The sequence below is a fragment of the Macrotis lagotis genome, chromosome 3, assembly GCF_037893015.1.
Source record: "Macrotis lagotis isolate mMagLag1 chromosome 3, bilby.v1.9.chrom.fasta, whole genome shotgun sequence".
Taxonomy (NCBI): Eukaryota; Metazoa; Chordata; class Mammalia; order Peramelemorphia; family Peramelidae; genus Macrotis; species Macrotis lagotis.
The window spans coordinates 245128454-245154748 of record NC_133660.1 but is presented as its reverse complement, the minus strand read 5'-3'; the positions used below and the strand labels follow the sequence as shown (position 1 = coordinate 245154748).

At 40.6% G+C, this 26295-nt stretch overlaps 2 protein-coding genes across 3 annotated transcripts in view; both read right to left on the bottom strand.

The window, feature by feature from the left end:
• PRMT3 (protein arginine methyltransferase 3) overlaps positions 1-3677 on the bottom strand; it is a 144669-nt gene extending 140992 nt beyond the window's left edge. The window contains exons 1-2 of the mRNA XM_074230373.1: positions 3635-3677; positions 3377-3524 (exon numbers count right to left, since the gene is read on the bottom strand). Of these exons, the coding sequence (XP_074086474.1) occupies positions 3377-3524; positions 3635-3662 (176 nt within the window). The 5' untranslated portion in view covers positions 3663-3677. The remainder of the gene's footprint in view (positions 1-3376; positions 3525-3634) is intronic.
• Positions 3678-7775: 4098 nt separating this feature from the next.
• HTATIP2 (HIV-1 Tat interactive protein 2) lies at positions 7776-25392 on the bottom strand. 2 transcript variants are annotated; one of them, XM_074230372.1, is made up of 6 exons: positions 25130-25221; positions 23448-23643; positions 22203-22310; positions 13423-13560; positions 10030-10091; positions 7776-9183 (listed from the first exon to the last, which is right to left on the bottom strand). In XM_074230372.1, the coding sequence occupies exons 2-6, from the start codon at positions 23640-23642 to the stop codon at positions 8958-8960; spliced, it is 729 nt and encodes a 242-aa protein (XP_074086473.1). In that variant the 5' UTR covers position 23643; positions 25130-25221; the 3' UTR covers positions 7776-8957. The 2 variants fall into 2 exon arrangements, with proteins under 2 accessions (XP_074086473.1, XP_074086472.1); XM_074230371.1 differs by lacking the exon at positions 25130-25221 and adding an exon at positions 25293-25392 and having other exon boundaries at positions 7780-9183.
• Between the last annotated feature and the right edge of the window lie 903 nt (positions 25393-26295).

Sequence of the window (26295 nt, the reverse complement as noted above, 5' to 3'; positions counted from 1 at the left end):
TGACTTGCAAAACTGAAGGACACAAGAACTAGGACTTTGCAGACATTAAACTATGCTGAATAGCATTAGTAAGAACAGCTGATCAAACATCTCATGTATGCTTAATATTATGCACATCAATTATGATTTGAACAAAAATTTTTACCAATTAAGGATTTGTAGCACACATCAAATTTATCCCAAGAAGATACACCTGTGAATCTGGGAGTCAGAAAAAACAAATCTGAAGAGCCTTCAACATATTGTGTGACCTTGAGAAATCGTTTAACTTCTATGAGATGCTTGACTAGATAATTTTGAAGGTCACTTGGAGCTTTAATTCTATTATCTTAATGAAAAACAAGTCAGCACTCTTCACAGAGAAAGGCAGCAAAGGGAGAACCAAAAAAAGCATCGGTTTGGGAATTTAAGAGACCTCATTTTGAGCAGGAGTTTTGACATTTATTATTTGATCTTGGATAAATCAAAGAATAGCAAAATCTTATGGATGGAAGGGATGTATACCCATATCCCTACCATTGCACACTATTTGTGCCTAACCTGTGGTAGAACATTCTGAGTTAGTATTAGCCTGATCAACCACAGTTGAACACACTGCAATTTGTCTCTAATATAGTGATGTTGCTTAGATCTCCTTCAATAATGAAGGATAAGGATCAACCAATCACTGCAGCAGAGCAAGGAGAATATTATCACAAGAATCATTTATTTTGCCTATATTCCCTGATACACACACACACACACGAGAGTTATATAAAAGATAAAAAATATGTGCATATATGTATGTGTGTGTACTTATGGGGGCACAAGAGTAGATGAAGCACTGAGTCTAAAGTCAGAAGACCAGAGGCTCAAACCTTAAGACACTTACTTAGCTATGTGACATTAGGTAAATCACTTTTAAAAAAACTACTTCAATTTCTCAAATGTGAGCTGGGGATAATAACAGCCCCTACCTCAAGAGAGTTGCTATAAGAATCTGATGAGATATCTGTAACATTCTTGGCACAGTGCCTTGTATATGGTAGGCATGACATAAATGCTTATTCCTCTTTCCTTCCCCCTCCTTTATCTCCTATACTTAAATCTTTCGGCTTAACACCTAAATTTTTCTAGAAAAATTTCAATTTCTCATGTTTCTTTCCTCATTTAAATCATGGTTTAGGCCCCACCTTTTTCCTCCAGAATGAATTTTCTCTTAAGAATTCATGTTATGAAACAACACAATGTGAAACAATTATTGATTTCTTAATCAATTGCATAAACTTAATTTCTGAACCTAGTGAAGGGCTTTATATTAATCCATTAAATTTCATCTTATTTGATTCAAACATTCATTCTAGTCTACCCAAAACTTTTAAGATCTCAATTTTTATCATCTATCCTCAGATGTGATAAATATGCTCTTTAGATCTTTCCTCAAGTCAACAGGTAAAAATATTGACTCAACCTCTTTGAACCTGTTTCTTCATCTGTGAAATAGAGGGTCTGAGTGGTCTATATCTATGTTAGAAAACTCCTGGGAAGTCTGACACATGATACAAAGGTGTTCTCTTGCACAAAGAGCATAAATAAGAACACTGAAATACCAATAGATGGAGCACCTCAGAATTAAAATATCACTGCTATCTCAATTTGATCTCAGAACTCAAGTATGACATTTGTATAGCACATAAGGCTGGAAGGAGTCTAAAGATATCCATCCAACCCTTTCACTTCAAGCAGTGAAGGAAATTGTGGACCAAAGAAGCAAAGTGACTTAGTTTTTGCAAGGCAGTGGGGTTAAGTGACTTGCCCAAGGTCACACAGGTAATTTTTAAGTGTCTGAGGTCACATTTGAACTCAGGTCCTCCTGACTCCTAGCTACCCCCAAAGTGACTTAGGATAAGAACTAAAATGAACTGAGGTCATCTGGTTCATCAGTTCATTTAGAGTTAAGGAAACAACCTTAGAGAAATAAAGTGACTGGCCCAGAATTTATATACAGACTGCTCCAAAATATTTATAGAGAGAAAACATTTATTAAATACAAAATGACACAAGAAATAAGTGGCAGAACTAATACTGGAAGCAAAATCCTCTTCAATGCTAGTCTTTCCATAATCCATGTTGCCTCCCTTGAGATAAATTAACTGACTTACCTGGGTCCCACAATTCTGACTGATGCTGATCATAGAAAGGCCTCTCAGCAGATACCTATGGCTAGCATTTAGAACTGGAAGGTAACTTGAGTCTCTCCCCAATTCAGTCTACTCAGTTATCAAAATGATCATCTTAGAGCTCAGCTCTAATGTACCTCATCATGCAATAAATTGCAGTGGCTCCCTATTACCTTCATGTTTAAATCTAAATTCCTTTCTTTAAAGCCTTACATAACCTGAAAAAAAGCCAAATCTCCTTATTTCTATCTATGGCTAAAGCTAGGTAGTCTCTCTCCACTCAGATTTATCTTCTACTCACTTCTCAATTCCTTCCTAAAGCACAGATCTCCCCTCACTCTTCATTTAGTGAACTCTTATGGCTCCCTATTACATCCAAGTTTAAATGTAAAATGCTTCCTTTTAAAGTCCTTTATTATCTGGCACTAGAACAGGGCCTGAACTGCTTATTCCTGTTTATGGCTAAAGCTAGGTAGTCTCTCCCCACTCGGCCCTTCCTAAAGCACAAATCTCCCCTCACTCTCCATTCCAATGTGAATTCTAGTGGCTTCCGACTATCTCCAGGATCAAATATAAAACCACCTGGAGTCCAAAGCCCTTTATACCCTAGCTCCCTTGGCCTTTTCCAGCCATCTTAGATCTTAAGCCCAGCATTCTGAGATCCTTCCATGTGGCACCCCAGCTTCCGACTTTGCTATGTTCACCCTCATCTCTCTGCCTCTTGGCCCAGCCTCAGCCCCACTCTCTCTGTTTCTTCCCTTCCGCAGAGTCTCTCGGACTGGCCCTAGGTACATTGTTTCTAGTTTTGTAGCTAGCTCCCTCCGGGCGAGTCTGGACAGCTGGGGCTCTCCTTGGCCTTTCTTCTCTCTCCCCCGGGGCCTAGAGTACAAAGTAGGCTCATTAGATGCTTGATGGTTTGACTTGAACTTAGAGGGCTCCAGGTAAAAGGGACCAGAGATCAAGTACGTCAATGCACGTGCGGGCCAACCCCTTCATCTTACAGATGAGGTCACCGAGGCCCGCCCGGGCTCACCCCCTAGTCTGGGCCATGGGATCCGAACCCAGGTCCCGGGGGGCTGTGGAGGCCTCTTTGCAGACTCGCTCTGGGAGGTGGGCGCTACGCTGCTGCGGCCGTATTGAACAGGTGAGGAAACTGAGGCTCGGCCAGGCCCGGCCGGCGCCCTCCCCGGCTCTTCCTCGGGGGTCAGCCAACGAACCTGTCACAGAACAGGCAGGGGGTCTGCTGCTTCTCGCGGGGGGGCTCCGCCTCGTCCTCCTCCTCCTCCTCCTCCCAGGCCGCCTCGTCTCCGCTGTCCGACAAGCCGGGCACCTCCTCCTCGGCCTCCTCCAGCCGGCGCCTGGCGCCTGACAAGCACAAGACAAGGTCTGAGGCCTCGGACCCGAGCCGCGCCGGGCGCGCCGGGCAGGCCTGGGCCGCAGCCGGCCCCCGTCGCGAAGGGGAAGGGGATACCCACCGGTGACGCCCGTTGCTAGGGAGCACATGGCGGCCGGCCGCACGCGGGACAGGACGGGGGGCAGGCCCCGGGGAGAGCGGGATGCGGCGCGTGGGGGCCGGGGCCGAGGGGCTGGGGGCGGCCGCCACGCACGCACGCACGCGCGGGGACGCACGGGGGCCGGAGTGAGGGGCTCGGAGGCCGGAAGGGGGTGGGGGAAGGGAAGACCGGTCGCGCGCGCGCGCAAGCTGGCGCTCCCTCTTCCGGCTCCGCTAACGTGCCCCCCCCCCGCCGTGACCCTTCGCGGAGGGGGCGGGGCCGGAGCGCCCCCGGTGTCCGGTGCCCGAGGCGGGCCTACGGCCGGCTGAAGGAGCAGGATGCAAATGCCGGCCTTGGCCAGGGGCCTCGGCCTGCCTAGCGGACGGCTCCTCCCCTGCCAAAGGGGCGCCGGGGCCCGGCTGAATAACCCCTGAAGTCTTCCCTGCAGCCCCCCCCGCCCCAGGATTGGAGGAAGAGAAACAAAGAAAGGCTTCCGCGATACATTGTATCCTCCGCGATACATTGTATCTTCCTCGGCCCCCTCCGGAGGCTGCCGCACGGGCCGCCAGCCCCGGGGGAGGAGGGGAGGCGCCTCGGCGGGGAGCCCGGCTAGAGGATGCCCGCTCACACACGGCGGGCACCAGGGTCTTTGCGATGCCGCATTCTGCCGGCCTGTTACAGGGGAGACGAGCCACCGACGCCTTAACCCTCATCTCAGATCACAGGGGTTTGCAGTGATGAAAACCCATCCTGAGCGCCATCTCTGAATTTGACCATATGGCCTCAGAGAAGTCACAATTAGTTATATGTAAAATGAGGGAAGCGGATTAAGTGAGCTAACCGAAAAGGGCCTGTTTTAAAAATGCAGATCACACTAATTTCCCATTTTTATAGTATCACTCTCCAAATCACCTCATTGGGTGGCTGCTGCTGTGTCTGTCCTTCCTTCTGGAAGAAGACCATGACATGGGGGAGGTGATGGCATGACTAGCAAATGCCAAGTCATCAGTCTCACATTCTCCTCTAGAGCCATCTGGGTCCAGTGGTCAGGTATGAATCAGGACCATTGCAGATGGTTCTGGATGCTAAGCATTCAGGGTTAAGACACTTGCCCAAGGTCACACAACTAGTGTCAAATATCAGACACTGGATTTAAACTCTCCTCTGGCTGACTCCAAGTGCTCTATCTACTACACCAACTAGCTGCCCTCCGCTATACTTGGCTTTTTTTTTTTGCAAGGCCCAAGGCCACACAGCTAGGTAATTGTTAAGCGTCTGAGGTAGGATTTGAACTCAGGTCCGCCTGACTCCAGGGCTGGTGCTCTATCCACTGCCACCTAGCCACGTGCTATACTTAGCTTTAAGACTAAATAGCCTAGCAGTTCTATTAAGGCTTTGAATAGTCTTGTTATCAACTTAATAAAAAGTCCTATTGATTTTAATTATTAATTTTCATAATTTGTGGAGATGAGAAGTGAGAAGACTTGGTGGAATAGAGAGGTTCTTCAGAAAGACCTGAATTTAAGTCCCAACTTTACCCATTTGCTGAGTAACCTTAATTGATCTTTCCTGCTGAAGGAGCAGGTGACTCAGCCTCCCTAGGCGGATTTCTGCTAGCTCTATACTATAAATTATATGCCTCCTCTATAAAGGAGGTGCTGTCTGCTGTGTGTGTATATAAACATATATATATAAAACACACATTACATACATGTGTATGTCTGTGTGTATATAGATAGATGGATAGACAGATGGAAATAGAAACCTGCTTTATCAAGTTCGAGAATGATGACATTTGATTCTCTGGGTCCAAGAAAAGGAACTACTTCAACTGAAAGTGACTGTGACTTTCACTGTGTTAATATTACCTTTTTCCTGAAGTTAATGAGGATACCAGTCCAGGAGTTACAACTGGCTACTCATTTACTCAGTCCACAAACACCTACTGACTAGCTGAAACTGAATCCTGTTTCCCACACCACCCCTAAACCCCAATTCAACTAAATTGTTTATTAAACTTCTGGAAAGCAGAAATAATACTTTATATTTCGATGCTGCCTATGCACTATCTTGTACATACTAGTCATTTAAATATTGAATTCATTCGTTCAACCAGTACTTATTAAAGTGTACAAAGCAATATACAAGGCACTGGAAATTAATACAAGATTTGATGAGATCCTTTTAATACTGAAAAGGAAGTTCAGTATCAATGGGATGTGTCCCAAAAGTGAATATGATCTTAAACTGCACAAATAGTATATATTATCTAGAGTTCCCACCTCTGACATTTTGACTGTGTGACCCTGGTTGAAGCTGTTACTCTCTCAGTACCCACTAAATTTGTACACTGACAAACAGTTATTATACTAGTAGGAGGATTTCCCTTACCAGGAGTTAAATATGGTAATGAAATTACAGGGTTGGTTGCTTTAGTCATTTCTGATTCTTTGTGATACCATTTAGGGCTATCTTGGCAGGACTTCTAGAGCGGTTTGCCATTTCCTTCTCCAGCTCATTTTAGAGGAAGAAACTGAAGCAAATTGGTTTAAGTGACTTGCCCGGGGTCACCTAGCTCATAAGTGTCTTGTGTGAATTCACATTCGAACTCAGATCTTCCTGACTGTAGGTCTTCAGGCTATCCACTGTGCTTAGCTAGCTACCCTGAAATCACAGAGACAGAAGAAATAAAAATCTCGCTGTACTTTGTTATTTAGGCAGTCTTCAATAATTACCACAGTTTCGAAGTTATACTGATAAACTAGAACATATTTTTTTTTAAAAAGTCAAAATTGTATAAGGGTTTGAAACTATGTTATACGAGAATCAAGTGAAAACCTGAAGGTGGTTAACCTGGAAGAGAGAACAAGCTGAACATATAAGTGAAGGAAAATGATAGCTCTTTGAAAAGTTGTTTGTTTCAGGAAATAGACTGAACACTCAGTCTCTGAAGGGAAGAAATGAAAAGAGGTAGGAATTGGATTACAATAAAGCATCTTGATTCCTCTCCCAGCTCCATTCCAAAAATCTTCACTGTCCCAGTTCCCTTCTCAACTTGGATGATCCTCCTGTCCCTGTATTCCCCTCCTCCCACTGGTGAGTTCCTCCTGGAACTTCCATTTTGAGGCAATGTTCCAGTCAATAATACATCTTCTCCCACCTTTGCTCCCTCCGGATTTCATCACCATGCCCCAATGTGGGTACCTTCTATTCTACCTATTTCTACTCCCTTTTATGTGATGTCTTCTTTTACTGAAGGAAAGTGATAGTGACTTCTTTGCAAAGTTCTGCCTCCCATTAACCCAGATCACTGGAAAATCAAGCTATCACTCCCATAATGTCATTGGTCCTCTTCCAAGATAGTATGAACAATAGCAACATTGCCTTAGATCCCTGAGGGTGCCTTTTCATATTTCCAGTCCTTAGCATCATGCCTGGGCCATAGTAATAATGCTTTATAAATGCTTATTGACTTAATTTGGAATAGACTGCCACCACTGGTGGGATGTTTAAGTAATTTGCTCAGAGTGACATAGCTAGAGCAGGAAGTGACCTCAAATTTCTAGACTTCAAATCCAGTATTCTCTCAACTATTCCAGCAAGAAGCCTCAAATCATTATATTATATATTATACTATATTATATGGAAACTATACAGAAGCTGGATGTTAGAGAAGAGAATCACAACTGGTTGGGGGTTAAGCTTGATCACCATTAAGGCCCTTTTCCCTTCTAAGTGCAGAGGTTCAACTCTGTACTGATCTGAGCCCAGCCATGTTAACAATGGAAGCCTCAACTTCAGTTGTCAGTAATCTGAATGAGATAGCCCACTAACCACTAAAAAGGAGATCCATGTAAAATCAGGTGCCAGGTGCTGAAATACTAAATCTAAAGGAAAGTGCTAAAGGGTCTTTTAGGTCTTCTACACTGGTACTTAGAACCAAAGAATTAGCTAGTTTAGAAGTGTTTAACATGGTGTATATGACCTTGCTTGGTAGTCATTTTGATTATTCCGTTCCAAAATGAATGGTTTCCTTTGTATTTTATCCAATGAATTTTAAAATATTATACTGAAAAGGGATCCATAGACTTCAACTCAGTCTTCCAGAAGGGTCCAGAAGACAAAAAAGGTTAATGACTTATATGAAAGTTTTGTTGCTTTTCTGTTTAACTCAAGAACCACAGTATCATTAGAGAAATTCCCTTTTTTATTGAACATTATAAATAATTAGTAAAGGCACAGGACTCATTTAAACCATCACCTATATATAATATGATATAGTCTCTATAATATATCAATTGCATTTTGTAAACCATACTTCCATTCTCTGAGAAAAAATCTTAAATCATCTTTTTTAAGAATATTGTAATGGATGAAGAAATATTTTGCATAGTACATGTAGTACTAACAATGTAGTAAGAAAATGGACCATGATTAACCTATAATAGAAGTATCTGGAGTTCTAATAGCTTGGAAGGGAAGACGACAATGTTTTGACCAGCTCACTGTCTCTTAATTACAACCCCCCAAAGCACTATAGAGTCATTGCAAGGGGGGGAACTAATTAAGATACAAAGTTATAAATAAGTAAATCTTCTATAGATCAAATGTTTTATAAACATATAAATTTCTATTTAAAAAAAAACTATCTAGGTGCTGTCATTAATAAAAAACAAAATCATTTAAAATTAGTACTGAACTCATAGAAGTCTTTTTGGATTAGATATTTTCACAAAGGCTGATGTAATCTGTGCTTAGATCCATGAAATCTGACATTTCAAAAAGTTGGGTGACCCCAATTGCTCCAAGGGGAGGGACAATTAGGCAGTGCAGTGGATAGAGCACCAGATGTAGAGTAAGAATGACCCGAGTTCAAATGTGACCTCAGACAGTGGTCCTGGGCAAGTCACTTAACTCAGATTGCTTCAAAAAAAATTGACTTTTTTCAGCTAAATAATATGCTTAACATGTATCTAATGTTTTCAGGTTTGCAAAGAGCAATCTTTATCATAACCTTGTTAAGTAGATTATTTATAACAACCATTTAAAGATGAAGGACTGAGAGATGTTAAAGTAATTTGCCCAGGGTGACATAAGTAGAGCAAGAATTGACCTCAAATTTCTGGACTTCAAATCCAGTATTTTCTCAACTATTCCACCAAGAAGCCTCAAATCATTATATTTATTATATATTATACTATATTATATGGAAACTATACAGCTCTATAGTACTACTATCTTGACAATATCAACCCGATGAGAATCAAAGGCATTTAAGAAGGAAAGACATTTTTTCCCAATGTGGTCATAGCTTGTTAAGATCTTCTGCTTTCCCAAGGTTATGGATAGCCTGGTTGTCTAGCAACTCCACCTTCTTATCACTTGGCATTATGAGGTTATTAACCATTGCTCTGACAACAGTTATAATAGGTACAGAATGATCTTTGGCCCATGAAGTTGGTAGCAAACCAAAGAATTTTCTGGCCAACCACTCAGCTGGTCGAGATTCTTTTCTGTCACATAGTAGGATTCTAAAATACACATGGAGAAAAACAAAGATATTAGATAAAATACATAATCAGAGAGGACTTGAATATAAGCTTTCATCTGATGCTTAAAGAAAAAAATAAAGGAAATAGTTAATAATGCCCAACAACTTTTCCTAAATACTCTAAAACACCCTTAAACCCTATTTTCTCTCAAGAGCAAAGGGAAGGATTTCAGCAAGACAAACTGTCCAAAGGTAGTCTCTTTAAATCAGGAGTTTTTAACCTGGGGACTGTGAATTTAAAATAAATTATGATAACTATATATCAATTCATTTTGTAATCATATATATATATACATATATATATATGTATATATATATATAAAATACATTTTTAAAAGTATTCAAAGGAGTCCATAGACTTTACCAGATTGCCAAAAGGTCCAAAATACACACATACACACACACACACACACACACACACACACACAAAACCCCTTCTATAGAAAGTGAAGGGATAGATTATCTTGGTATCTTGGTCATCTTGGGTCATAGTCTGTTCTTGTCCATTTCTGGGACAAGCAGACCAGAATAAAACAGGGAATGCTTAGATGACAAGCATTGAAAAAACACAATCTTTTAAGCCAAGTGGAATATCCAAGCCCAAAGTTTCTGATACTCAAAATGACTGTTTCCTATCCTTGACTCTATCTAGGACTTGAAGATGATCCATAGCTCCTCATTATATAATACAAGAAAATATGACATTCTCAAAATGTAAGATTAGGTGCTGCATTTGGTTGGAAATAAAAATATCTGAGCTGGTATCAGCTTCCTAAAAACGTTATTTAGCCCTGAAGTCAAATATATGGAGCACTATAATACTTACGCAGGCCTAAAAACTGTGTACCGATCAAAATTGAATTCTTCAACTTTGCCTTCTACTTCCCCCTAAAAAAAAATCATCAGAATTTTAGTCAAAAACCAATTAATGGGGTTAGGGAGCCATAAACACTAGATTTTGTTAAATGTTTAGCAAAATAACTCCAGTTAAAGCTAAGCTAACCATAGGGGTGGCTAGGTGGCGCAGTGGATAAAGCACCGGCCCTGGAGTCAGCAGTACCTGGGTTCAAATCCAGTCTCAAACCCTTAATAATTACCTAGCTGTGTGGCCTTGGGCAAAGCCACTTAACCCCATTTGCCTTACAAAAAAAAAAACACCTAAAAAAAAAAAACTAATTCAGTGCTCCCTGCTCTATTCTCATGAGCTCAAGATAGAATGACTTCACCCTCTGCAGAGTATTCAGTCCCCAAAAGTCTGAGTTATACCTATGATTCATTTCCTTCAATATTCCAGGGATACATGATTAAAGCACATCATCCACCAACACAGATAACCTCTTTGTGCCTCAGGAAATGGCTTGAGAAACTCATCCCCTGCTGCTGCTGAGTCTCTCCTCACTTAGCCAAGATAGTTCTTGGATGAGAATTATAGTCTATAACAAAGATGACTCAAAACAGTAGTTTTTTACATTTAAACTCCCAAAAAAAAGACAACCTGGCAAATCAGATGGAAGTCCTACCAAATTTTGCCCCCAGCATTATCATGTACAAGAAGCCAGGGTCTCTTCCATGTCATGATGGAGCATTGGGATAAAGAGGATTTTGATCATATTCATGAATATATAAAAAGAGAGAATTTTAAATCTGGAAAAGACTACCTTATCCAAATCCCAATGGTAAAATGGAAGCTCAAAGAGATTAATTATCTATTAACAGTTCGATTCTAAGGAGTTGAAAGAAAGTTTTCTTTGACAGCTCCTTTCAATTCTGAGATTCTCTGATAAACTTCTGATCCATCACATTTTATTAAGTGCCTACTATGTGTCAGAGCTATGGATAAAAAAAAAAAGAAGCAAAAGATAGTCCCTGACCTCAAGAAGCTTATAATCTAGTGGGGCTGACCATATGCAAACAGTATATCTAGTTATATCCAGGATAAATAGAAAAGAATAACCAAGGGAAGATACTGGAATTAAGAGAGGTTGAGGGGAATTTAGTAGAAGCTGGGATTTTACTTTGAAATTAAAGGAAGCTAGGGAGGACAGTAGTTAGAGATAAATATAACATTGAGTCAATGTGATATAGCAGACAGGAAGTTGACTTCAAAGTTAGGAAGATAGAGGTTTGAGTTCTGCCTCTGACAATTTCTGGACCATATAGCCACTGGGTAAGTGTGTCCCTAGGCAAGGGTATTAAAAAGTCTAAGTTGCAAAGGAAGTTCTGATGTGCATTGGAAGAAAAAGTTCTTGGATGAGAACTCTGTACCCTAAGGAAATCACAAAACAAGAAGTTGCATGGTAATACATATATCTCTTTAGTCTCAGACTAATATTCCAGACCAGTGGCTCTCAAAGGGTTTCAGTTCATGAACCACTTTTATAAGTCCGTTCTTCCACCCACCATTCCTGAACAAATCTGACCAGAGGGCAGCAAATTATTATCTCCATTTGGCAGAAAAGGAAACTTAGGCCCAGAGATGTTAAGCTGTTAAGCCACCATCTGAGGTATATATACACAGCTAGTAATGACTCCTCTCCTGCTACTTCATTTGTTCCAATGTGCCATCTCCTGAGGGGACTACCCTTAAAGATTTTGTCTCCCTAGGCATCAGTGGACATAGGTTCTGTCCTTGTTCTGTCATTTTACTTGATGCATGACCTTGACTCAAGCCATTTACCTTGAAGAACTTCAACCTCCCTATCCATAAAATGAAGATAGAGCTTAGCTGATCTTTAAGTTCCTTTTAAGCTCTGCACTTTATGAAACTACAAATCTTTAGTTCTCTATGCTAGGAAAAGTGATTTATAAGATTCTTCAGGAAAAAAACATTTCAATCAAAATGATGTAGCAGAAAAAATACTAGTTCAAGCACCACTCATTGCAGTGGTTTTCATTCTAAGACAAAAAATTTGATGAAAACAATACAATATTAATGAGAAAATTCCTTTCATCCTAATTCATTGAATTCTGAGTATTTTTTTCTGGGTTTTTTTCCTAAAACAAATTATCCATTGAATTGTTTTATGCAATCAGTAAGTACAAAACAATCTATTTGCTAATTTTTTGTATTGCATAGTTTTCCTGTTGAGAATGTACTCAGCACAGTGGATAGAGCACTGGACCTTGAGTCAGGAGTACCTGAGTTCAAATCCAGCCTCAGACATTTAATAATTACCTAGCTGTGTGGCCTTGGGCAAGCCATTTAACCCCATTGCCTTCCAAAAAAAAAACCTAAATAAAAAGAATGTACTCAGATTTGAATTTAAAATTTCATTTTAATATTTTCATTGTGAACAGAAGTCAACAATACCATACAGTTCTTCCTGAGTAAAAGATCACACTTCATGCTTTGTTGTTCAGTTGTGACTAACTCTATGTGACCCCTGGACAAAAGTCCATGAGATTTTCTTGGTAAGGATACTGGAGTAAGGGGCAGCTAGGTGGCGCAGTGGATAGAGCACCAGCCCTGGAGTCAGGAGTACCTGAGTTCAAATCTGGCCTCAGACACTTAATAATTACCTAGCTATGTGGCCTTGGACAAGCCACTTAACCCCATTGCTTTACAAAAGCTAAAAAAAAAAAAAAAGGATACTGGAGTGGTTGGCCATTTTTTCTAGTGTGTCCCCTTTTTTACAGATGAGGAAATAAGGCACATAGGGTTAAGTGACTTCCCCAGGGTTACATAACTAGTAAGTATCTGAGCTGGATTTGAATTCAGATCCTCCAGACTCCAGAGCCAGTGCTCTATCCATTGAGTCACCTAGCTACCCTCTCCTCCATGCTACCAATGACCTAATAGGGTTGAATAGAAATAACCTTTGGTGGCATGATCTTTCACTGCAGTTAATTACATAAGTACAGGACGGGAATATAGGAGCAGTTCATTGGAAAATAAGAGATCTGAGCTGATCACAAGTTAACCATAAGTTAACAGGATGATGAAATTACTAGGAAAATTAATGAATCTTAAATTGCTACAACTGATAGAATTCTCAATGACTAATCTAAATAAACACTAGAGGTCAGTATGGAGAGATAGATTCTATTGTAAGTAACCCTAAAATTATTTTCAAAGCTAAAAGCAATCCTTTCCCCAGTAAACTATTTTTCATAAGTATAAAAATTCAAGGTCCTTATAATTCAATCATGAACTCATCAGTCATCATTTAGAACAGCCAAGTCTCTTAACAATTTTTTAAAATAGAAACATGATACAAACCTTAACTTGTAAATATAAAAATCTGCTTGACTTATCAGCTCCTGCAGATGAAAGTAAGTTAAAATGTTTGCAGCCTCCAGCTTTCGCCAACTCTGCAGACTTCATCACATAATCCCGGTCAACACGAACAAATCCATTCTGAGGGAGGAATAAAAGATGTGAGGATGATTTCCAAGTGGCTATGAGTTAGGATCGTGTCATTTGGTTCATCTTAAAGATTAGTCTTTGTTTCTGGCTTGCACCCAAGCTACATCTAAAGGCAGTGCTGAAATTCAAAGGAAGAAAGGATCTAAGAATAAACAGAGTATGGACAGAGAGTCAACTTGAGTAGAAAAGAGAAAAAGCACAGCTGAAAGGGTAAAACCAAAGAAAGATGATAGAGAAAAACACAAGGCCCAAGAAAAGTAACAGAAGGTTAGAAAACTTTCCATTTCTTCAGGCATGAGCATTTTTTTTAACACCTTAATCCATTCTGTATTTTGTTGGCCTCCCTCAGCTCAGTCTTTATGTTAATAAGTCCCAGTCCCCAAACTCTGTGATGCAGGGCCACAATTCTCTATGTGGTTCTCTACAAAGAGCACTCCATCTCCTAACAAAGTAATGGCTAATGGATGTCTCCTATGCCTGAAACTCTCTCTCTCTCTCTCTCTCTCTCTCTCTCTCTCTCTCTCTCTCTCTCTCTCTCTCTCTCTCTCTCTCTGCTCCTAGCTTCCTTTGAGTCTCTGCTAAAATTTTTCTTCTTACAAGATGACACCTTTCCTAAGCCTTAATGGCTCTGCCTTCCCTCAGAGATCATCTCTTCCTCATCCTGAATATAGCTTATTTGAACAAAATTGCATGTTATCTCATTCTTTAGACTTTGAACTCCATGAGAACAGGGACTAGTTTTGTGTGAATGTGACCGTGAATGTGTGTGTGTGTGTGTGTGTGTGTGTGTGTGTGTGTGTGTGTGAAACTGGACCCAGACCAGTCCCTAAATATAATTTTGCAGCCCTAATGCTTCAAATACTGCTTAAAAATACTAAGCATTTAATAAATTCTTTTGTTTTTTAGTTTTTACAAGACAATGGATTAAGTGACTTGCCAAAGGTCACACAGCTAGTTAATTATTAAGTGTCTGAGATCAGATTTGAACTTAGGTCCTCCTGAGTCCAGGGTCAGTGCTCTATTCACTGCACCACCTAGCTGCCCCGCATTTAATACATTTTTAATAAATTTGGTTGGCTTGATGAACCAAGACCATCATCTCTAATAATCCCACAGAGGGCTACTGAGACTAGATAGAAAAGACTTTGTTCAATTATGCACATCCCATTTTAAAGAAGGTCATTAACAAAGAGAACTTGCCAAGAAACAGGAAACTAGAATGATGGTTCTAAAAACCAAAGCCAGTAGGGAACAGTAGAAACAACTGGGTGAGAGTAGCCCAGACAGAAGATATAGGAAAGGCAGTTATCTTCAGCTATCTAGAAGCCTCTCACATGATGCAGGGTAAAGTGACTAGAATGATATGATCTCTATACCCTTTGAAGACCACCATTGCAGGAACCATCAGAAAAATTTAAAAATCTGAAACTGCCTGAGAAAGCAAACTAGTCCAAACTCAAATGGAGAAGGAAGATCAAAGAATCATAAATTTAGGAAGAAATCTTAGGATCACTTAGTCCAACCCTCTAAGTCTCAAGTGGTAATAAATAAAATAACCTAAAAACCAAAGTAATATAACTTCAATCCCAGGATTCTAACCAAAGATCAATTTTAAAAAAAATTGAGCCAGAAAAAAAACTGGATGACCCTTGGGTTTTTTTTTTTTAGAATGAGCATTATTTTCACAACAGGCTGGTATCCCATTAATAAGAGTTAGCTAAAAAAAAAAATTAAATTAGAATTGACAGATCTCCCCATTAATTCAAAACCATCATTATACATGCATTTGGGTAATTTCAGAAGGTACATAAAATTTTTTTTAAAAATTAGAACATGGGGGTGGGGAGAGGAAAGTAAGATTGGGGGAAAATTGTAAAACTCAAAATAAAAAATCTTTAATAAAAAAAATTAGAACAGACACCTCCACACTGATTCAAAACCATCATCATACAAGGATTTGAATAACTTAAGAAGGTACATGAAAATTTTTTGAATCAGTAGAGAGATGTCAATTCTAATTTTTTTAAAAATGATGAACAACTTACTATAACACTATTTTGAAATTCAACTTCTTTGCTTTACATGGTTAATACTTATGATCAAAAATTAAGTTTAAGTTTCATGAACTTCAACCTTAAGTTGAAGAGCCTGGGTTCAAATCTTAAGCTTAGCTATTGTCTATGATCATGGGAAGGTCTTTAAATAATCTGAGTCTCATTTTTTATCTGTAAGATGAATGAATTGGAATGATAAACATTTATTCAGTATTGATCATGAGCCTCTTATATAGCAGGAGGATGCAGGGAAACTAGAAAGGTCTTCCTAAGATGAATTTAAGTCCATTCTCTGACATATGTTGGCTACAGAACTCTGGACAAATCACTTAACTACCTGCTGACTGACGCAATTCTCTAAGTTGCAGAGAAGGTGCTGACTTGCTTTGGAGGAAAGAATTTTCTGGTACAAGAATTCCCTACATTAGCAGTTCTCAAAACTCCTTGGTCTCAGGGCCATGTAACACTCCTGAAAATTACTGAGGACTCCAAAGAATTTTTGTTTATGTGAGTAATATCTACCTAGATTTATCTTATTAGAAATGAAAATGGATACATTTGAAATAGTACTTTTTTTACAATAATAAATCCATTACATAGTAATCTAATTTGTTGATGACAATATATTTTCCAAAACAAAAAACAATTATAAAAGTGGTATTATTTTATAAATGTCCTCATATTCTCTAAAGTATCTAGATTAATAGAAAACAGGTGTATTTTCATATCTTCTTTTGTATTCAAATTGTGATGATGTGTTCTTTTGTTTGAAGTATATGTAGAAAACTCAGCATTATACAAAGATGTCATTGGACAAGGGAAATTTAGGCAAATATTTTCTATTTGACTTTGTGGACCCCCTAAAAAGGTCTCAGGGAACCCTATGGGTCAGTGGATCAAATTTGAGAACTGTTGCCTTATAGCACTTAAATTTTAAGTCCAGTTCAAAAAAGAATTGATTGAGGCTTTAAAGGTCCTAGATTTAATAATAGTACTTAACTAAAATAATGGGACTAACTCCAAGATTATAAAACTAGCTAGAGAGTAAAGAGTGCCTTTCTGATTTCCTGACCCTCAGTTACAGTAGAAAATTCTAAATGGACTCTGATTCATTTTGGAATCTAGTCTGTAAACCTGTCTGAGATCCAGAAAGAACATATCAGGAAAGCAGCTTCCATAGGCAGGGACCCTAAGTTACAAGCTTAGGTGCTTGAAAGGTTTTCTTCAGCTTTCCCATTGCTTTTGGCTAGGTGCTATTTTGTTTCTGTTTTTCTTCTTTATCTACCCTCCCTTCCATTAGCAGAACTCTGATTTTCATTAGCAGACACTTTATACACCAAACTGCCAAAGTTGGTGGGTGAAATATTAATTCCTACTTTTTTTTTAAGGGGCACTATTTGGAAGGATTATTGTCGGTGTCTGTGGTAAGACTCCCTTGTCTTTTATCCACTTCTCAAAAAGGGAAGGGCTCAGCCAATCAAAAAGCCCTAAACCGACGCTGTCGCTGTTAATCCAAGGCCAGTAAAGGGACACTTTGATTAAACGGAGACCCTAATTTATTTAGCTTTAGTTCTGGATCAGCCTCTTGTTAATAGAGTGCTGTCGTCTCCGATTGTTGGGGGAAAATCAAAGTGACAGAAATACCATGGGACTCCTTCAATCTGGTTAGTCTGCTACCCTCACATCAATGCTACCCCAGCCATCAGACGCTGGCGTCCTTCCTTTCACTGGTTTCACTAACAACTGACAACCGTTCCTAGGAGGACCAGCACCCACGCTGCCACTTGGAGCCCCGCACTTAACCCATCATCCCCGCTCAATGGGGCCTGTTTGACAAGGTGCCCATACCTTTCTCCATTGCTGGTCCTGGGGACAAAGCTAAATATTGTTTTATTAGCAATCAATGGCCTGATAATCCACAACAATTCTACAAATCCACTGAGCTCCCAAGCAGATTAGAAACACCGCTGGGGTTCCCCCTCCCCCCCCCATGCCCACTCAATTTCTGAATTTCATTTCCCTCACCCTGATGCATGGCCTTTTAGCTGGAGAACGAATCCCAAAGCCAAATCTGGTGAGGGTTCTTTAATGTGGCCAGCTCCCAAAGATTTAGAACTCACACTTAAATGTGAGCCCTGAGACATCTCACAGGTGCCTTTGTGTAAAGGCTTCGGCCTAACTCCCACAACCCTTTGGAAGGCCAAAGATTCTATTTGTTCAAAGAAAGGGAGCTGACTTGAAAGGACATTACTAAACATCTACCCTCTCCCCATGCCCAACACAAACACACACACACACACGCACACACACAATCACACATGCACACATATACACACAGAAATCTCAAATTTTAGTTTAATAGACCCCATTCCAAGATGTTTCTATGTAAATTTAAGACCTTAAACTCTTTTTTTGTTGTTTTAAATAAAGAACACAAACTGCTCAATAAGGTAGAAAGCAGCTTCTAGGCCATAATAAATGAAGGAGGGTCACCTTTAGCAAAACATTTAATGTAAGAAAAGGCCAAGCAGCAATTCCTCTTTCCTTCCTCCTATGAATACCCACTTAAAAGAAAAGCCCTCATAAAGGCACTCTATTCAAAGGCACCACGGATATACAGCATCATATATTACATATATAGTATCTTGTATATCCTGTATAATCCTAAACCATACATAGGATTTTAGAGTTAAAAGGTGTTCTAGTGATCATATCATCTGACCCAGTTATTTTACAGATGACAAAAACAAGGCTGAATAGCTTCCCAAAGTCATACACGAGACAAATGAGAAGCCAATACCCAAATCTACATCTGACTCCCAATCTAGGGCCTGTTTCACTATTCCACTTTACTTCTCTCAACAATTTTTTTCTTTTTTCTTTTTTTCATTTGGGGCAGTCATTTTAGTCATCCAATTCTTTGTAGCCACCATTTGGGGTTTTCTTGGCATAGATACGATAATGCTTCCCATTTCGTTCTCCAGCTCATTTTACCAATGAGGAAACTGAGACAGACCAAATTCAGTAACTTGCCCAAGATCATACAGCTAGTAAGTATCTAAGCCTAGGTTTGAACACAGGAAGATGAGATTTTCTGACTCCAGGCCCAGCATTCTATCCACTGTACTACTTAGCTGTCCCAACATTATTTCATCTGCAATAGAAGTTTTTAGAGACTTTAATCTTCATCAACACAAAAGAAAGGAAATAATCACTACTTATTAACTCTTACTGTATATCAGGCACTTTAAAAATATTATCTCATTTGGCTCTTTACAATAAACCTGTGAAGAAAATGCTATTTTTATTACCATTTACAGAAGAAGAAACTGAAATTATTGGCCAGGGTCACACCCAGTTAATAAGCCTCTGGGGTCTGATTTGAACTAAGATAATAGAAGATGTGTAATGGCATCTCAGTTTTATGTACTAACTGCCAATATCCTGGGATTGCCCACAATAGGTGAGGAAGGCTATGTGAATGTATTTTACATGAGTTTCAAAAGAGATTTATATTTAAAAATAAGCTTTAAGAGAAGGAATCTCATTTTTCTTACTCATAATACATGTTCTTTATCCTCAGCAAAGAAATTTTGCCAGGTGAATAGATAATACTCCAGATAGAATTTAGAGGCAATAAATTACGTCTTGCAGAGGAGAAAGGGACCCCAGTGCAGGTTTCTACTAAATAATCCCCTCATGTCCACAAACAGGTCTCTCATACTATAGCTAAAACTTAAGAGAGTATCTTTCCAAACAAGTGCTGAGCTAAGGTTATTAGTAATGAGAAGATGGAAAACTGAAAATCATGCTAAACAACTCTGAGTCATCATCTGAGACTGAATCATTAATGAAAATTCAATTATCACTAGGGGCTAAGTCGTGTCTAGATGTTCTGATGCTTTATTGCCGATGTGTAAAGTCTGGCATGAAAAAAGGCTCAAGGGGAGGGAGGAGGGAGACAAGGGAAGGGAAAGAAAGGAGAGGGAGTAACAGAGAGTGGGAAGGGAGAGAGAACAGACTTCTAAATCAAATTAAGTGATAAAAACAATGACCAAGTACAATTAATCACACCTTACAATGGGCTACAAAATGGTCAACAAAGTTTACAATGAACCTTTGATTTAGGGGAAAAAAAAAACCCTGATATTTTATTGTCTGATCTTGCTATCTCTTATACTTTATGTTTCTTCCTTAAGGATATGATTTCTCTCTCATTACATTCAATTTGGATCAATGTATACCATGGAAACAATGTAAAGACTGACAAATTGCCTTCTGTGGAGGGTGGGGGGAGGGAAGTAAGATTAGGGGGAAAAACTGTAAAACTCAAAATATATAAAATCTTTAAGTACAAAAAAAAAAAGATCTCAAGGGGCAAAAAATTGTCTGCTTAGGCAGGCTCCACAGGACCACAAGGAGTTGGCTGGATAGGTTTCAAAGTGTCCGTGAACTGGGATGAAGAAAAAAATTACATCTCTATTTCAATATAAAAAAAAGTTTACAATGAGAAGGAGAGAATATCACTGTCAGATTCAAGGGTCATGGCTTCTTGCCTCCTTAAGAATCTTATAGGTAACATGGTGGCAAGGTCCCATCAGGATGCCAATGGGCTTTGGCAAGATCTCGCCAATGTCCATCAGCATTTAACAATTCCATTGACCTCTGTCCTCATCTGATTTTTGGAACCTATGCCTGGTCAACCCACCTTGTTTGTCTCTACAATCTCTTTCATCCATCTTTTTAATTCACTGCTTCAATCCACACTGATTCAGTCTGTGGCTAGACCTGCCATTTCTACATCATTCCTCTATGTCCCCTTCTCTCCACTCACATATCTAATCTACAACCTGGAGCAGGTGCTCATCACTTTACACTTAGACTATAGGAATAATCTACTGGTAAGTCTTGTCCTGTTCCATTTCATCCCACTCTGAAGTGCATGTCTGATCATGTCACTGACTTACTTAATAGACTTCAGTGACTCTCTACTATCAGCAGCACTGGTGTCAAACTCATAGAAAAAGATCCTTGCCAGCTGCATATTGCCTTAGAAAAATCACATATCAACAGGTTCTATGTTGCATTGCATTTTTACTCATTTTTTTAAACATTTTCCAATTACATTTCAATCCAGTTCAGACTACACTCAGTAGTTTTGTTCTGGGCTGAAAAATACAAGTTTGACATCTCTGACCTACAGGATCAACTGTAAAAGTCTGTCCAGTTTTTGATGGTCTTTACCACCTGGCCCCTTCCTACTTTCCAACCACCAGACACTTTCCCCTTCCTCTTATAGACTCTACAGCCCAGCAACACTGACCTTTCTTGCTGTTCTCACATATGATCATTCAATTCCCAACTCCATTTCTTTTCACTGACTCTCACCGAATACCCAGAATGCTTTCCCTCCCTTTGATTCTTTGTTGGATTCCCTCCCTTCCTCTTCTCTGTTGTCCTTTGTTGTCTTGTAGACTCAGCTCTAATCTCACCTTTTATAAAAGGCCTTCCTATGTCTTCTGCTATTAATGCCTCCCTCTGAGCTCGCTCCCCATTTCTCTTCTGCATATCTTTATACATATATTTGTATTTGTACTATATACATAGATGTTTGCATGTTGCTTCCTCTAAAACAAAATGAACTCCTTGAAGGGACCAGGTTTTTGTCTTTCTTTGTAACCCTAGAACTTAATATAGTGTCTCATAGACAGTAGGAGCTTAATGAAACATTCCTTGACTGAATGATAAAACGTTTCAATATATGGCTGGAACTATGGTTGGTGGGTTTTCCCATCCTCACTGGCACCATCTTCCCTTATGGCTGCAAGTAGCAGTCTCAGCAGCAGGCCAAAGACAAACTGTCCATCCTGTTGCTGTCCCCTGTCTGTCCTCAAGGTTCTGACTTCAGTACAGTTTACAAAGAAGAGTGTCATGGGAATATCTAACAATTTCTTAAAGTCTGGAACTCAGTTATTATAACAAATATAATGAAATATCATTGAACCATGTGAACTAATATATGGAATTCAGAAAAATGGTGAAGACTTGTATGAACTGAAGAAAGCATGAAAAGTATTATATACAATGAGACAATGTCCAGAAAATGATACCAAACTCAAGTTAATTGAAGTTACCAGGGAAAAGAGGAAACCTATCTCCCTCCTTTTAACAGACAGATTAGGAGACAATGGATGTCAAATATTGCAAAAACTGTGAAGCATGGTTATACTGTCAATTGGTTTTGTTCAGTTTTTTTTAACATATGAATGAATAAGTAAATGAACAATCAGAGGAAGGAAGACAAAAAGAAAGAAAGGAAGAATGAGTTAAGAAGAAAAGGAGAAAAAGAAAGTAACAGAAATAAGGAAGGGAAAAACCAAGGATGACCAAGGTATTCAATACTTCCTGGAGTACAACATACAAAGGATCAGTAGAGAATCATGAATGATGATTCTCTCTTGGGAGAACATATAAGTCTTTCTCAGTGTGGCCAAAAGTACCTGAATAAGTAAAATGGAAGAAGAAAGAATGACGATTGTCATCTAATGTGAAGGTCAAGAAGGTTTTTTCATTTCTTACCGCTCCAGCTTTACTTCTGGTTGTTCCCAGACAACAAAATCCAACATCATGGCCTTGGAAAGCTGAGGAATATTCATCAAGCTTTTCAAAATCCACCACTTCTTGATGCTAGGTAATAAGCACATAAATTAGAATTACTTTATAGTGTTAAATATTATTTAAAGAATAAAACACAAAACACTACAACAGTTTAGCTATCAAACATCTACATTTATAAACTCATATTCTCCTATACAGAAAGCATTTTCTTTCTGAAGGGATTGAAAGCCAAAGTTTAACAATCCTAAGGTACACAAAGGAAAAATACAGAATAATTTATCAATTAACATTAATCCCAAATTAAAGTTTCTAGGCAACTTCCAAAGACTCATGTATTACTGCTGATTTTGGTAGAAAGAGATTCCTACAAGGATGAAAGTGAAAATGTTTTGCTTATTCAATTATCATTGCCTACCCCAAATGGCTTAGCATGTAGTAGATGTTCAAGAAATTCTTGTTGATTTTATCCTATTTTCCCCAATTAGATTAGTGACAGTTTCATTCAATACTAATGAAAAATAAGCAGAATAATTATACTTCCATAGCTTTAATGGATTTCACTACATCAATTCTGGGGATCCAGACTCAAAGTGAAGGAGTTGTCAAAATAGCATCCAACAACCTCAAATAGGCAAGACAACCAACCCACACAGGCTTATACATATTTGTGTCTCCCTCAAAAGAATTTAAGCTCCTTGAAGGCAAGATCTATTTTTGAACTTCTAATCTAGCACATGGTAGATGCTAAATAAAAGCTTGCTTTTGATTAATTTGTATCCCCAGGGCTGCTTAACACTGCATTTTTCTGACTTTTCAAACCATTTTATTTTTCATTCCTAGCATTTGATTCTCCCCAAAATTCCATTTTAGAGATGAGGGAATCCAGACACACAAAAAAGCTGAGTGATTTACTGAGATTCCTCCAAAAACACCTCAATGCAGGTTTGACTCCCATAGGCAATCCCCTAAACCTCATGTGTATAATGTTTTACATATGATGAATATATGCACTCACACAAGCATAGCCTCTCCAATCAAATGAGATTCATAAAGAAGAATGGGAGTGAAAAGGAAATAACTATAAAAGTCAACTTTTGCCAAACTCTGGAAGTCAATCTTGGTGCCAAGATCGAATTTTAGTTCATGAAATGTTCGTTTAGAGTTATTTCTTCAATTGCTGCCAACCCACAACACCCTATACATTACCACATGCTTATAAGCTTCCTCTTCAAACTCTATTTTCCTGCGCCCAATGAGAGTGACCTTAGAAAACAGGTTCTCTTTTAGAATTTCTCTGAGGAGCACTTGGCCAGTTTCTCCTGAGGCTCCCAGAATGAACACGGATTTATTCTGCATTCTGAAGTCTTCCCGCAACTTTGGCAGAGTTCCGGTATCTGTCATGCTGTAAGGAAGAGACATTCAATGGTGGAGGCTTTTAAGAATTTTTTTTTAATTCATTAGCCCAGGGATAAGTAGTAGAAAAAGCATATGATTGGGATCAGGGGCCAGAGTCTAGGTTAAAATCTGGGCTCTAATACTGCCTGTGTAATGTTGGGCAAATCCTGAAGGCTCTTCTGCTTTGGTTACCTCATCTGCAAAATGACACAACTGGACTAGATGACTAGATGTTTTAAACAAAGGTCTCCTGACTTCAGCTCTCTAGTGAAAGGCCTAGTGGGTGAAAAGCCCACATCTCATCACTTTCAGACCTCTCCTATTGCCATTATTCAGCCATGGGACTCTCCATGATCATAAAGCTGGGCACAGGGAAATGGCAACATTACCCATTTCCCCATCATCAATCTCTGTGAACCACACTGTCCTTTGAGTTTCCTCCACAAAGATACTGGAATGTTTTGCCATTTCCTTCTCCAACAGATTAAGGCAGAGATAAAGTCACTTGCCCAGGGTAACGCAACTAAACTAATAGGGGTCTGAAGCCAGAGATGAATTCAGATCTTCCTGCCAGTGTCAGTATTCTACCCACTGGGCTACCTAGCTACTCCAGTATTAGAGTGGTTTTCCATTTTCTTCTTCAGTTCATTTTATAGATAAGAAACAGGATCACACAGTTAATAAGTGTCTGAAGCTAGATTTTAACTCAGGTCTTCCTCCTCACACAAAACACTGTAGCTGGCTGACCTTGGGAAGTCCCTTATTGGGGATTGCCTCACATCCAGGCCCAAGGCCAGTCGTCCTGATTCTTATCTGAACCTAGATGACTCAGGGGAATGGGAGACTGGTGACTTAGCACAGCCCTCCCACACTTCAGTTCAATTCATTTGCAAATCATATTCCTCTACCCGAAGGAAGCACAACTCCAACTTGGAATGGAGTCTTTTCCTGTCTTGGTCTTATACCTCAAGGAGGGGTGGAGTGGGCTGGGGATCTATAGGTGGAGAAACTGAGTCAGGAAGACTACTGATAATACAAACCACCTCCAATCTGGAATAAGGAACCCCTCAAGGAGGTACCTGGGCACGGGGCTCCACGGGTTTAAATCAACCCTCTAGAACTAAAAACCTCTCCCAGGCTACAATCATACAAACCAAGTCAAGAGTAGAATAAGAAATAGCTTCAAGAGGCACCTGGGTCTCCCTGAGTTCACATCGACCCTCCAGAACTAGGAACCCCTCCCAGTCCACAATCATACAGACCACCTCAAATCTGGAACAAGGAACCCCTCAAGGGGGCACCTGGGCGAGGGTTCACATCGCCCCTCCAGGACTAGGAACCGCTTCCAAGCTACAGACAACAACAGGGAAGGTGGGGCCGGGTGGCCGCTCCGCAGCCCCCCGGGGAGGGAGCGACTGCGCCAGGGGCTACAGGGAAGGGCTCCCCGGACCCTCTGGGGAAGGGAGGGCCCCCCTGGCGCCGGGGGGCGCTACCTGGACTCGGGGCGCTCCTCCCCCGGGCCCGGCAGGTGGAGGTGCTGCAGGAGCACGGCGGCCAAGAGCAGCAGCAGCACCGTGGCGCCGGGCCCCAGCCCGCAGCCGCGCCCCCGACACATGGGCGCAGCCCTCCCCGCGGCCCCCCGCGCTGCCCCCCAACCTGAAAGCCGAGCAGGGCAGGCGCCGAATCTTCCGGGTACAGGACTCGGGCCCCCGCCTCCCGGGCCGCGTCAGCCCAGGGGTGGGCGGGCCCCGGGCCGGGGATGCTCCCCAGACACAAACGGGGTGAGGGAGGGGCAGTCGCTGCGCCGGAGGCTGGGCTCGCGGCTTTCCGTGCAGAAGTCAGGGAACCTCCTCCCCGGATCCCCAGGAGGTCAAGGTCTCCAGGCTAGAGAGAGACGAGTCCCCTTGCCTTGAAAATCCCCAAGTTCACAGAAGCAGGGAGGTAGTGAGGTAATGCTGCTTGTCCAATGGGGCCCGGGTGACCCCCAAAACCAACTCCCAGGCGACCCAGATCTCCAGGCTAAAGAGAGGAGCCCCCATTCTGACCACTTGCCTTGAAAATCCCCAAGTTCACAGAAGCAGGGAGGTAGTACTGCTTGTCCTATGGGACCTGGGTGACCCAGATCTCCAGGCTAAAGACATGAGTGTCCGTTCTGGCCACTTTCCTTGAAAACTCCCAAATTCACAGAAGCAAGGCAGTAATACTGTTTAACATATGGGTGGCTAGGTGGACAAAGCACTGGCCTTGGAGTCAGGAGGACAGAAGCTCCAATCTGGCCTCAGGGACTGGATGCTTACTAGCTATGTGACCTTGGCCAAGTCACTTAACCCTGATTGCCTTGCCTCCAAGGCCATTTCCAGCCCTCCTGCTTCATATTTGGCCACTGGACCCAGATCAGACAGTGAAGTTGGAGACTTAGCACAGCCCCCCACCCCATCCAATTCATGTGCTTGTCATGACATCATCTCTGATGTCATGGTCTTCTTCGAAATGATGGACAAAACATTGTCATATGTGACCCAGGTAATCCCCCAAATGACCCAGATTTCCAGGCTAAAGAGATGAATGTCCATTCTGGCCACTTTCCCTGAAAATTCCCAAATTCACAGACGAAATGCAGCAATATAGATTGTCATATGTGATCCAGGTGACCCCCAGA

Excerpts from the sequence above, each read along its gene's own strand:
- HTATIP2 (XM_074230371.1), bottom strand. The coding sequence starts at position 23,642 with ATGACAGATACCGGAACTCTGCCAAAGTTGCGGGAAGACTTCAGAATG. Across the intron at positions 22,311-23,447 it reads AGGAAGCTTATAAGCATGTG|CATCAAGAAGTGGTGGATTT; the intron begins GTAATGTATAGG and ends CTTATTACCTAG. Across the intron at positions 13,561-22,202 it reads CCAGAAGTAAAGCTGGAGCG|AATGGATTTGTTCGTGTTGA; the intron begins GTAAGAAATGAA and ends TTCCTCCCTCAG.